Genomic DNA, 12,074 nt, shown 5'->3' with positions numbered 1-12,074 from the left:
AGCTTAGACAGCCTCCGTCTTTTCCTGTTGTTGTTGTCATTGTCGTTTCAATTTACTTGATGTTACTTATATTGAAGATAAGTTACATATTACCACAGCTTTCCAAATTTATATGGGTTTGATATGCTGAGATCTCTGAAGTTATTGTGACAGGTTTATGCTGCAATTTAGAACAAAAAGTATCATTGACTTTGCGCCTCATGAATCAATCGAATATGGCATTATGAATTTCTAGTAGAACTCTTTAACCTAATATCGAAATCCAATTGGAGGAAATACACTTGCTGCGATGATGAGCGATAATGAAAGTTGCGTAACATATATCTTGCCTACCTGATAAAAAGATACTTTAATCAAATGACATGGATGTGCTTTTTGAGTCCACAATCACAGACAGCGACCCCTCCAATCATTGTGACCGACTGAAGAAGGCATGAAAGGTGAAAAGTGATAATATCGTCTAAATGGTAGACTTGAGAAAGCTATCTGCATATCGTATGACTTCAATGAAAGTCAAAATGGGTAACATTTGACGCCTGCAGTATGATTAATGTCAGGGGCATCATAATACATGTTTCAAGGGCAAAACTACCTTCACATTGCTTGTATAAAAGACAATCTCAATACCAGATTTTTCAGCATTCACTCTAGCATATCCTGAGAATGCGCTCAGTCATTCCCATTCTAATCTGCTGCTTGTACGCACTTAGCGCTGTTGACGCCACACCCTTTTCAAAGGGAGGAAATGCCGAAGTTCAGCAAGGTAATGTCAAGGCTGCCGAACCTCAACAACTTTGGTCCGAAGACAAGGGTGATGATGATGATCATGATGATGAGGACAAGGGTGGCCACAAAGGCGATGAATGTGCTACCGGTTCGGTTTCCATCTTGATTGGATCTAGCACCTTCGCCATTCCCTGCTTGGGTGAAGGTGCTGTCGTTGATATTAACGGCCTTCTCCCCACTGCCCTTTCTTCGCCCTTCCCCTCTCCATCCCCTTCTTCTACTGTTGCTAGCTCCCCTGTTGCTAGCTCCCCTGTTGCTAGCTCCTCTACTGCTCTCTGTAACAATGGATATGCTAATTGCAACAGCACCTGTGTGGATGAACAAACTGATCTAAATAATTGTGGTACCTGTGCAAATGCGTGTTCAGTTCCCACGAATGGTCAAGCAATTTGCATATCTGGACAATGCGGCATTTTCTGCAACAGTGGATATGCTAATTGCAACAGCACCTGTGTGGATGAACAAACTGATCTAAATAATTGTGGTACCTGTGCAAATGCGTGTTCAATTCCCACGAATGGTCAAGCAACTTGCATATCTGGACAATGCGGTATTTCCTGCGACAGTGGATATACTAATTGCAACGGCACCTGTGTGAATGAACAAACTGATCCAAATAATTGTGGTACCTGTGCAAATACGTGTTCAATTCCCACGAATGGTCAAGCAACTTGCATATCTGGACAATGCGGCATTTCCTGCAACAGTGGATATACTAATTGCAGCAGCACCTGTGTGAATGAACAAACTGATCCAAATAATTGTGGCGCCTGTGGAAACACATGCAATGCTTATCAACATTGTGATGGCGCATGTGTTTGTAATGACCCAGGTGTCAGCCCTCCATTATGTAGTACTCGAACAATCACTTTTAGTGATTTACCACCTGGGACGTTTGTTCCCAATTGTTATCAGACTTTTAATTGGAATAATTTTCTCGTAGCTTCTTCACAGGTTTATAATTACTTTGGAGGATCAGGAACGATATCTCGTAATACTCCGTTTACTGTAATCGGTATAGACATAATAACTGAAAATTTTAACTTTCCTGGATCAATTACATTCACGGCATATAGCAATGGTGTTCAGGTTGGACAGTATATCGCATTATCTCCTGGTACTGTTAACTTCCCTCAAGATACATTCAGTAATATTGATAGCATATCTGTTTTACCTGGCGATGGTCTGAATAATCAGTATTACAACTTGAGAAATTTGCAAGTTTGTGGTTGAATAAAGTTCAAATTTTTCTTCAGATCAAGCAGATTTTAAAAGATTTTTTTCTTTGACTCAAACGCCGATAAACTTTAAAAGAAGTCTAGAGTTCGCTTCGCCCGCCCTACCTCAAAAAGCGGGATTTGATCAGGTTCGTTCTTTTCAGGGGTTTTAAAAGCAGGTCAGGTTTATGCTTGATTGCTTGTAACAGATGCTCATAACAATTTTTATTCCCTATGATGGCCACGTGACTTTAACAAATGAATAACCTTCACCATGCTGGTGACGTTTCCCTCTTGATACCCAGCAGCTTTCAACTCAATCTGTTTTTGTGGATAGAGGAGAGAGAGATAGGAAATCTCTGTTTTTTTATTTCAAGGTCAAGGAGCAAATATTTATGGTACTTGTATTTACGGACCTTCTGATTACTGCGGCAATTGACAGTGAATACGATATCTAGCGCTCTCGAAAGAAAAAACATACTTTATAAAAAAGGCGACACCTTCTGTAGTGAATGCACGATTATCTTTACCAATGACTATTGTCATAATTCGTGAAAAGCATGTTTTGAAGTGAAGGATTACGTCCCTTACTTTAGTAGCCTTTCTTTTCCTGTATTGAATAGGTGACGATAAATTTAATTTGCATTAACAACGCTTCATTTGATATTTTGGCTATGGGTAGGGCTCTTGTCTGGCCCTCTATTTCCTCCAAACCGCCAATCATCTACTCATTAAAATTGTGGTATCTCTGAGCGTAGTATGCTACGATTTGGCGTCTATTTTTTCCTGGATTTTTGATGTGGAGACCGAACAATTGTGAAATGTTCGGCGCACAAGTCCGCTGTATTACGCTCGAGTCGGCCATTGGAGTTGACACTCATTAACGTTGCAACTCTCTGAATCCAATTCACGTTGTTGAAATGAAGCCCCCATCTCGATTTCTGATCTTCTGCTATAGCTGGGAAACTTGATCCATGTCAACGGACTGGTTGTAGGTGAGTTCATATATGATCGTTTAAAAAATTAAAGCGGGTGTGACCTTTCACTGTCTGCCTATATAAAACACTGGCAACTCAGCTTTTCCTTTTTTTCTTTGGCTTCATCCTTTCATTTAACTTTATATTTTCATGAAATTGCTCATATTTGGTGCTACTGGCCCCACTGGTATGGAAATCATCAGAAGGGCTCTATCGGAAGGCCATCAAGTGAATGTGATGGTACGATCGCCCGATAAATTACACGACGATATCAAAGGAAAGGTCAATGTCTTTCATGGCGATTTGACTGATGAATCCACTATGCTATCCAGTATGGATGGCGTTCACGCAGTCATATCTGCGTTAGGACCACTTGTAGGTAGACATCCTGCTGGCTTACCGATCACCAATGGATATAGGCTCATGATAGACTGCATGCGACAAAAAGGAATTCGCAGACTACTAGCCTTGTCCACGCCAAGTGTTGTGGATGAAGAAAATGATCGTTGGAGTTACTGGACTGCTCTTGGTCCTTACGGCGCCATGATCTTTCATAACTCATATAAAGATATTCTCGCTACTGGTAAATTGATACGGGAACAAAACGACATCGATTGGACACTTTACCGAGTTGCGCATTTACAAAGCAGCGATCAAGACACAACTATACTCAAAGTAAATTACGCCGGCGATGCAAGACCGTTCACATATCGCAAAGAGATTGCCAAATTTTGCATCGACGAAGTAGTTGCAAACAACTGGATCCACAAGTTACCCATTTTATCATCGTCCTGATTATTAATAAATGCATTGGAAAAGACATTTACTATTAAAATTAAGGATGATAACAGTTTCCTTTCCTTCTGTCTTCTCTCATTGCTATGCTTAGAAGTTATATTATTGATTAAGGGAAGTGCATATATCATATCAAAAGGCATTAAACGGCCCATGCAAATGAACAAATCAACCTATTAGTATCTTCGAGTAAAGTTGATCATCATCTCTTTAGCCGTCATATTTAGCATCTGTGAACCAAACACAATGCCGTCCTTGTGAATACAATCTTCGGGCAGACTGAGCTCGTATTTCCTCAAAATAGAGCTTAGTGCCACACGCTGTTCAGCCAAACTGAAGTTCATTCCTAAAGCAAAACGGTCAAAAACACATGCATTGAACGTTTTACATTTTGATTCGCTTACTCACCTATACATTGTCGCGAGCCACCGCCAAATGGAAGATATGCATATGCAGACGGCATCGAATCTAACTCTCCTCCATCGGTAAATCGCTCGGGATCAAACTTTGTTGGATCCTTCCAAAGGTTGGCATTATAGTGGAGTGAGAGTACGTCAACCTTGACAAGAGTGCCTTTGGGAATAACTACACCATTCAATTCTGTGTCTACTGTAGTATCTCTTACAAGCAGAGCCGACACTGGCGGTGCTAAGCGAATAGACTGAGAGCATATCGTGTTAGGATGAGTACTAGCATAGAGCTTTAAACGATATGACGCTACATGCCTCTTTCATAATTTTGGTGAGGTAAGGGAATTCTTTAAGCTGGTCAACGGTTGGCCATGCGTCCAAGGGTTCATCTCCAAGAACACCCAAGACTTCTCGTCGAGCTTTTGTTTGTATATCCTATTCACCATGGTCAAAAGATAGCCTATAGTATGGTATAATTTGACGATTAGATTCTCACCGGATTAGCAGCCAAGAAATACAACGCAGCAGTCATAGTATTAGACGTGGTGTCATGACTAAAGTTTTCAAAAAGATGCAAACGCATGCAACTGTGAGAAATTGGAACCAGTATTTCATTCACTGAGCAGTACTTACCCTGCTATGAAAAACAACACGAGTTCATCCCGAAGTTCTTCAGAAGTAAGAGGCTCATGTTGATCATCACCATTGCCAGCCTCCATCATAAGTGTCAATAGATCCTTCTCATTCTCCTCGACATTTGATGCGCCTTTTGCTAGTTCTGATTTCTTGTTTTCGATGATCTGATCAAAAAGTGTGTTCAGTCTGTTCAAGCTTTCATGCTTCTTTTGTCGCTCTGGGAATAGTCCGAGGTAGGTGGTATCAAGGGCGGGAAAGAAGAGATACCTGAAGTCGGCAATGTTGTCAGCAACATCGTTATATGTTCTAACCCATTCTCCCTCAGGGGTGTTAGTAGCATTGAACTCAAATCCAAATCCAATGAGGCCGATAGCATCCAACGTAAATCTTTATCGCAAGGTTAGATAATGGTCATATCCAGGTGATTTAAATGTGTATATCCTACCTTTGAAGCAGTTTCTGTACATGCACTGGCCCATCAATTTTTTCAATCTGCTCAAACATTCTGCTAGTCAACACAGCAAATGTCTTTGCAGGCATAGAGCGCTTGAAGGCTGGGTTGGCAATCTATAGGAAAACATCGACTAATTAGTCGAACCACTTGCTTCCTGTAATCATGTGAGCATTAACTAGCCTTTCTTCTCCTTCTCCATTCATGAGCGTTGGCAAGAGACATATTGGTGTTTCCGAAAAACTTGAAGATCAAGGTCTTGTGCTTGGGGTTCTCAAAAACGGAAGATTTTGGAAAGATATCTTTCGTGCGGTGATGTCAGTAAAGTAAGTATGAACAAGAGAACGTAGGACAAGTTTCGCTCTTACCTGGTTTGTACAAAACAGTTCGAACGGCCTCTGGGTTGGCAACAACGACCTCCCATCCAAACTGACCCCAAGCGGTCATGACTCCGTCGGTCTCTTTCCAACGGGGTAACACAAACTTGCGAGTCCGGTCGAGGTCGTTTTCAGATGCTATCAAGGATTTGAGCGTTGAGAGCACTGGTATTCTCTTTAAATGACCGAGTTTTTTTGGGTATGCAAAAACACGATACACTCTGCTGACCACAAAGAGCGCAATAGCAGCACCAAGGTACTTAAACTTGGAGCGCTTAACGGATGGAAGTAGCGTGTTCTGGAAGACGTTGACAGGATCTGAACCTAGTGAGTGTATTATAGACCTCAGTTGGTCTATTTGATGTTGGGAGGCTGATATTATCGAAGACATGATTTTTGGAAGAAGAAGTAGCAACAGCCCTTGTATTTTATGCGGAGATCGGAGGCAAAATTTAAACAAGATTGTACAAGGTGATGTGTGCCTTGGATTTATTTCTATCCAATGAATGAGCTTCAAAGAGAAGGGCCGGTGGAACCCGGATTTTGGTAGTGCTTCATTGCTTTTGTATATACCAGAAATCAAAAGCTCGTGCTATTTGCATACTTGCATTGGCTGCCAATAGATCGATATGAAACAATTTGTATGGCTTTATAAAGATACGCGGTTTAATTTGGCGAGAGTGTATCATGGATCGAATTTGCAGTCTTTTTTCGATGACATGAATGTGCTTCTAACATGTCGATCACATATGCTGTGAGGTCTCTGGCCTGTGCGTCGGAGAGGCTGCTTTCAGCTTGGGTCGCCAATGCAAGATGTGGTAGTCACTGATATATCGCTGTTGTGATCCTCTAGTATTCTGTCGAGTGGTATCGACTGTTATACCAAACCATAAATTGTCCTACCAAGCACGAACATGTACCTTTATCAGACTTCAGCATATGACTTTTGATTTCGTCTTGCTGCTGTTTGATTTTCGTTTTGATTTCACAGCGTAATAAAATTACAGACAGTTAATTCCTTCCACGGAAGTTGACATCGTATGTTTCTGAGCGACATTAGCGTTTTGATATTGAAGTCCATTAGTTGACTAATCAGTGTCGATGGTTGACAAACTTGATGCAGGTAATCGTTCAGACTTGTTGTACTGGTTGGTAATCAGGTGAATTCTGAAAATGGAAGCGGTTTATCCTATGAACTGATTTTTTTTATTCTATAAAATCAGGGAATTTCTCTATTTCCTGTTTCATGCGGCTCTTTCGTTTCGCTTAGCTTATATATTATGAAATTGCTTATATTTGGTGCTACTGGCCCCACTGGTCTGGAAATCACTAGAAAGGCTCTATCGGAAGGCCATCAAGTGAATGTGATGGTACGATCGCCCGATAAATTACACGACGATATCAAAGGAAAGGTCAATGTCTTTCATGGCGATTTGACTGATGAATCCACTATGCTATCCAGTATGGACGGCGTTCACGCAGTCATATCTGCGTTAGGACCACTTGTAGGTAGACATCCTGCTGGCTTACCGGTCACCAATGGATATAGGCTCATGATGGACTGCATGCGGCAAAAAGGAATTCGCAGATTGCTAGCCTTGTCTACGCCAAGTGTTGCAGATAAAGAAAATGACCGTTGGAGTTTCTGGACTGCCCTTGGACCTTACGCCGTCATGCCCTTTCATAACTCATATAAAGACATCGTCGCTGCCGGTGAATTGATACAAAAACAAAATGACATCGATTGGACGCTTTATCGAGTTGGATCTTTGCAAAACAGCGATAATGAAACCGGTAAACTAAAAGCAAATTATGCTGGCGACGCGGGAGTATTCATATATCGCAAAGACATTGCCAAATTCTGCATCGACGAAGTGGTTGCAAACAACTGGGTCCACAAATTACCCATTCTATCATCATCCTAATTATTGGTCATTACATTAAAAAGATACATTCAATGTAAGCAACCGGTGGATTTCTTATTCTTCTATCTATTCTCATGACTATAGCAATCGTCATACTTTAAGTAAAACACAAACATGCACCGTACTTGTCGGCTTCGTTGATGCGTTGTCACGTGGTAAAAGAGGGACATAAATCGAGATCGAAGTAATCGACAACGATATGGGCTGTATTGGCGCCCGATAGATTGATGTTTCATCGAGTACTTTGAAACCTGAAAGCGATCAACAATTTCAAGGACTATCAGTAACCATTACGACAACCTGGCTAAATGACTCGTTGTTATTCATGTTGCTTATGGTCGTAAAAATCCCTCTCTCATGTATGATCCTAGTACCATAAAAATAGACGGTTGGATGAACAAGATGAACTCTCTCTCAAGGATTATGGAAACCAATGAGCTTTTACGTCGCGTTTGCTGCTTGTATATTCTATAGTGAAGAAGGACTTTGCAGCGAATGAATTTAAATACAGCTGCACTCTAATTCTCTCAGGTTCTTTACCGTTATCTATTTTTCAAGCCCCCTCGCCTTCAAAGCTTATGAACACGCTCTGTAACTTGAAATCTACTCTTATCCCAACCCCACATTTATGCTAAGCTGTCTGTGCGCCTTACTCTGTGCTACACCGACAATGGAGCCAAGCTGTTCGAAACCCCCATCGTTATGTTGTGGTTTGGATTAAGGTTATGATGATCACCATTTTCCTCTGCAATTATCGAAATATTCTGTTGCTCGAGAACGAGATTGTGTTGGCTGGTTCGGACCCATCAAAAGTGTCTGCTTTCGAAGACTATAATATCGTGCACATCAAGCCTGTCACCAAATCGCTATCCTTTTATCTACGATGTACAGCGAACTCGTAACCATGGTGAAAATCTTTGATCAAGGTTAAATCTATATTGTATATTGTATCAATGGAGTTGGACGGCTTATAAGGATGAGCCTTAGGTGAATAGCTAGCCTGCTTAATATCGTGGGGTAAAGTTAATCTCCATTCCTTTAGGAGCCATAGTTATGTTTGGTGAATCGAAAACAATGCCGTCCTTGTGAATGGAATTCTCGGGCAGACTGAGCTCGTATTTCCTTAAGATAGAGCTTAGTGCCACACGTTGTTCAGCCAAACTGAAGTTCATTCCTGAATTATGGTGGTCAGCCACACATGAAGTAAAGCATTTACGTTATGATGTGTTTACTCACCTATACACTGCCGTGAGCCACCACCGAATGGAAGATAAGCATAGGTTGATGGCATTGACTCTAGCTCTCCTCCATCGGCAAATCGCTCGGGGTCGAACTTTGTTGGACTTTTCCAAAGATTCTCGTTATAGTGGAGTGATATAACGTCAACTTGAAGAAGAGTGCCTTTGGGAATAAAAACGCCAGCCAATTCCGTATCCACTTTAGCCACTCTTTCAATGAGACTAGTTGCTGGTGGTGCTAGTCGAATAGCCTGAAAACGTATCATATCAGTATGAGTTTTAGCATGAGGACACTAATGTGCATATCGCGACGCCATATACCTCTTTCATGACTTTCGAGAGATAAGGAAATTCCTTTAGTTGCTCGAGAGTCGGCCAAACGTCCAATGGTTCATCTCCCAGAACATCCAAGACTTCTTTTCGAGCTTTTGCTTGTATATGCTAATCATCACGGTCAAAATAATTGCTTATAGCTTTTCAATGATTCCTTGTATATATTCTTACCGAATTCACAGCCAAGTAGTACAACACAGCGGTCATGGCATTAGATGTAGTGTCATGACTAAAGTTTTCAAAATGATTCGAACGCACATAATTGTGAGAATTGAAGTCAATATTCCATCTATCATGGAGCGGTACTTACCCTGCTATGAAAAACAACACGAGTTCGTCTCGAATTTCTTTAGAAGTAAGAGGTTCATGTTGATCATCACCGTTCCCAGCCTCCATCATAAGTGTCAATAGATCCTTCTCATTCTCCTCAACATTCGATCCACCTTTTGCTAACTCCGATTTCTTGTGTTGGATAACCCGGTCAAAAAGCTCGTTCAGCCTATTCAAGCTTTCATGCTTCTTTTGTCGCTCTGGGAATAATCCAAGTAGTGTCGTATCAAGAATGGGAAAGAAGAGATACTTGAAATCACCAACGTTATCAGCAACATCATTGTATGTTGTCACCCATTCACCCTCAGGAGTGTTAGTAGCATTGAACTCAAAGCCAAATCCAATGAGGCCAATAGCATCTAAGGTAAACCTTAAGCATAAGGTCAGATAATGGCTACATTCCATTATGTGATGTCGATATGTATGCCTCACCTTTGCAGTAACTTCTGTACATCCACTGGTCCATCAGCTTTCTCGATCTGCTCAAACATTCTGCTAGTCAATACAGCAAATGTCTTTGCAGGCATGGAACGATGGAAAGCTGGGTTGGCAATCTACAGGAATATTTTGACTTGTTGAGAGGAAATCACTTGAATCGTCTCAACATGACCACATATCCTAACCTTTCTTCTCTTACGCCATTCATGGGCATTGGAAAATACTAAGTTGTTATCTCCGACAAACTTTGTCATTAAGTTCTTATACTTTTGCTCTTGAAAAACTGTCGTTTTCGGAAACATATCTTGGGCGGCGTTATGATGTCAGTAAAAAGGTCTGAACATGACCCATAAGCTTACACATACCTGTCTTGTACAAAATGGTTCGAATAGCTTCTGGGTTGGCGACATTAACCGTCCATCCAAACTGGCCCCAAAAGGACATCACGCCGTTGGTTTCTTTCCAATGGGGTAGCATAAATTTTTTGGATGTCTCAAGGTCACTGTCACCTGCCATCAAGGACTTGAGCGTCGGTAGCAGTGGTACTCTCTTAAGATGTCTAAGTTTCCTTGGGTATGCGAAGGCTCGATACACTATGCTGGCCACATACAATGCAATGGCAGCGCCAAGGAGCTTGAACTTGGAGCGTGTGATAGACGGAAGTAGCTTGGTCTTTATGATGTTGATAGGGTCTGAACCTAGCAAGAGTATCATAGACCTCATGCGGTCTATTTGATATTGGGAGGTTGATGTAGGAGAAGCCATTGTTCAATTAAAAGAAATAGCAACAATCTCGTTATTTATGTTCATACATTTGATGCAGCATTAAAAAAAGCAACAAATAACGTGAGGATTAGCGGTTAAATTCATCCAATAAATGAACTATGAAAGCAAGGCTTAGGGAAATTGTTCGATTTTTGTGGCGCAGCATGACCAAAAATTTAACCCTGTTTACCGATCTCTGCATTCTTTGCTTATGAGATAATAAAAACGGGTCAAAGGAACTACGATTTAATTGAATAAAAGCGATGGTTTTGAGATCTATGGGTCTGTGGTTTCGATATGATTGTGTGACTACGTCCAGGAAGACATAATTTCCTTAAAGTAGCAAGTTCCAGATAATGTGATGCTAGTTGAAGCGGTGCGTATCGGGACAGAATTAGCAATGAGACCCTTCTCATCAATCTAGCGGGAAATGCATGCGAGGCCAGTGCGCCGAAGTCGCTCTTCCAATTTCGGTCAACGCATACCGTCGTAATCAATGCAATGCGCATTTTCAAGCATCTTGTTGACTCAGATGATCTTGTATAGCAAACTACGAAACGCCCTGTAAAACCGTATAACCTCTTTCAAGAAAAGTTTGTGCGGTTCAATAGCTGTCGCTGATCAGTTCAACCAAAAGGTGAAGGCTGTCCCTAGAGGACATCCTTTTCTTTTGATAAAACTTAGTAATTTACCCTTTCCTTTTTTATTTGGCGCCTACATTTTGGAATAAGTTGGGAAATTACTGGAAGGGCTTCATCTAGAGGCTATCCAGTGAATCAGAAGTTACGGTATCATGAGAAGACACTCGACAATATTATGAAACGTGCAGTGTATTCCATGGCAAATTGGCGGATGAGACTATAATGCTCCACAGTAAGGATAATGTGATCGCAGTCATATCCGCTTGGGACCGCTAGTTGGTGAACATATTTCTGGTTTGGTTCAGTCCCAGTGCAGTTCGATACAAGAGCTGAAGCCATGATGACAAGAATTGAAACTGAATGGAAACGTGTAGGTGGGGCTGTAACTTCATACTGATATCAACAGAAAGTGGGTTCAGGGGCCAAATGACCACCATCTAGTTGCTCTTTAGAAGCTAAACTTGACCAAAGAGAATTTAACAACTAACAGTGCAACTACATTCTCCAAGACTTTGAGCTATTGTCCTCAAGAACCGCAGCAGAATTGTAAGTGACCCTGCATGAATGCGCGTCTCGAGAAGTGAATGAATGAGAGGAGTTCAAATTTTCTGCCCTCAGCTCTGAACGCTATGTTAAAACAGCCTCAGACATGAAGCAATATGCCCAGAGACATTGGCTTAAGTGAATGTCGTTTGCGACAAGTGTCGTTTAGATTACTGTATGACTTATTGTATTATCCTGCAGACGAGTGAACT

The 12,074-nt window shown here is 41.3% G+C and overlaps 5 protein-coding genes across 5 annotated transcripts; 2 read left to right on the top strand and 3 right to left on the bottom strand.

Moving 5' to 3' along the window:
- The first annotated feature begins 3,121 nt into the window (after positions 1–3,121).
- Positions 3,122–4,077, top strand: K450DRAFT_240976 (uncharacterized protein). The gene has a single exon (XM_051589017.1). The coding sequence runs from the start codon at positions 3,131–3,133 to the stop codon at positions 3,773–3,775; it is 645 nt and encodes a 214-aa protein (XP_051444679.1). The 5' UTR covers positions 3,122–3,130; the 3' UTR covers positions 3,776–4,077.
- Positions 3,864–6,388, bottom strand: K450DRAFT_240971 (uncharacterized protein). Its single transcript, XM_051589016.1, has 8 exons — positions 5,641–6,388; positions 5,452–5,574; positions 5,267–5,375; positions 4,819–5,208; positions 4,682–4,739; positions 4,501–4,620; positions 4,184–4,436; positions 3,864–4,121 (listed from the first exon to the last, which is right to left on the bottom strand). The coding sequence occupies exons 1-8, from the start codon at positions 6,038–6,040 to the stop codon at positions 3,952–3,954; spliced, it is 1,623 nt and encodes a 540-aa protein (XP_051444678.1). The 5' UTR covers positions 6,041–6,388; the 3' UTR covers positions 3,864–3,951.
- Positions 6,389–6,874: 486 nt separating this feature from the next.
- K450DRAFT_240970 (uncharacterized protein) lies at positions 6,875–7,971 on the top strand. The gene is made up of 2 exons (XM_051589015.1): positions 6,875–7,608; positions 7,677–7,971. The coding sequence occupies exon 1, from the start codon at positions 6,930–6,932 to the stop codon at positions 7,572–7,574; it is 645 nt and encodes a 214-aa protein (XP_051444677.1). The 5' UTR covers positions 6,875–6,929; the 3' UTR covers positions 7,575–7,608; positions 7,677–7,971.
- On the bottom strand, positions 7,606–8,054 carry K450DRAFT_240969 (uncharacterized protein). The gene has a single exon (XM_051589014.1). It carries the CDS (start codon positions 7,808–7,810, stop codon positions 7,637–7,639), a length of 174 nt encoding a protein of 57 aa, XP_051444676.1. The 5' UTR covers positions 7,811–8,054; the 3' UTR covers positions 7,606–7,636.
- Positions 8,055–8,527: 473 nt separating this feature from the next.
- On the bottom strand, positions 8,528–10,796 carry K450DRAFT_240961 (uncharacterized protein). The gene is made up of 8 exons (XM_051589013.1): positions 10,279–10,796; positions 10,099–10,217; positions 9,908–10,029; positions 9,456–9,845; positions 9,317–9,374; positions 9,134–9,253; positions 8,811–9,063; positions 8,528–8,748 (listed from the first exon to the last, which is right to left on the bottom strand). Exons 1-8 carry the CDS (start codon positions 10,676–10,678, stop codon positions 8,579–8,581), a joined length of 1,632 nt encoding a protein of 543 aa, XP_051444675.1. The 5' UTR covers positions 10,679–10,796; the 3' UTR covers positions 8,528–8,578.
- Between the last annotated feature and the right edge of the window lie 1,278 nt (positions 10,797–12,074).

The sequence above is a fragment of the Umbelopsis ramanniana genome, assembly GCF_025399195.1.
Source record: "Umbelopsis ramanniana AG unplaced genomic scaffold K450scaffold_27, whole genome shotgun sequence".
NCBI classification, from domain to species: domain Eukaryota; kingdom Fungi; phylum Mucoromycota; class Umbelopsidomycetes; order Umbelopsidales; family Umbelopsidaceae; genus Umbelopsis; species Umbelopsis ramanniana.
The sequence above is the reverse complement of the archived record's forward strand: the minus strand, read 5'-3'. Positions and strand labels throughout refer to the sequence as shown.

What these genes read in the sequence shown, in the direction of transcription:
- K450DRAFT_240971 (XM_051589016.1), bottom strand. Translation starts at nt 6,040, where the DNA reads ATGTCTTCGATAATATCAGCCTCCCAACATCAAATAGACCAACTGAGG. An exon ending in ATTTCTTGGCTGCTAATCCG is followed by an intron (nt 4,621 to 4,681) that starts GTGAGAATCTAA and finishes CATGGTGAATAG; the next exon opens with GATATACAAACAAAAGCTCG. An exon ending in TGGCTCGCGACAATGTATAG is followed by an intron (nt 4,122 to 4,183) that starts GTGAGTAAGCGA and finishes GTTTTGCTTTAG; the next exon opens with GAATGAACTTCAGTTTGGCT.
- K450DRAFT_240969 (XM_051589014.1), bottom strand. Translation starts at nt 7,810, where the DNA reads ATGAAACATCAATCTATCGGGCGCCAATACAGCCCATATCGTTGTCGA.
- K450DRAFT_240961 (XM_051589013.1), bottom strand. Translation starts at nt 10,678, where the DNA reads ATGGCTTCTCCTACATCAACCTCCCAATATCAAATAGACCGCATGAGG. An exon ending in GTACAGAAGTTACTGCAAAG is followed by an intron (nt 9,846 to 9,907) that starts GTGAGGCATACA and finishes CTTATGCTTAAG; the next exon opens with GTTTACCTTAGATGCTATTG. An exon ending in GTGTTGTTTTTCATAGCAGG is followed by an intron (nt 9,375 to 9,455) that starts GTAAGTACCGCT and finishes TGAAAACTTTAG; the next exon opens with TCATGACACTACATCTAATG.
- K450DRAFT_240970 (XM_051589015.1), top strand. Translation starts at nt 6,930, where the DNA reads ATGAAATTGCTTATATTTGGTGCTACTGGCCCCACTGGTCTGGAAATC.
- K450DRAFT_240976 (XM_051589017.1), top strand. Translation starts at nt 3,131, where the DNA reads ATGAAATTGCTCATATTTGGTGCTACTGGCCCCACTGGTATGGAAATC.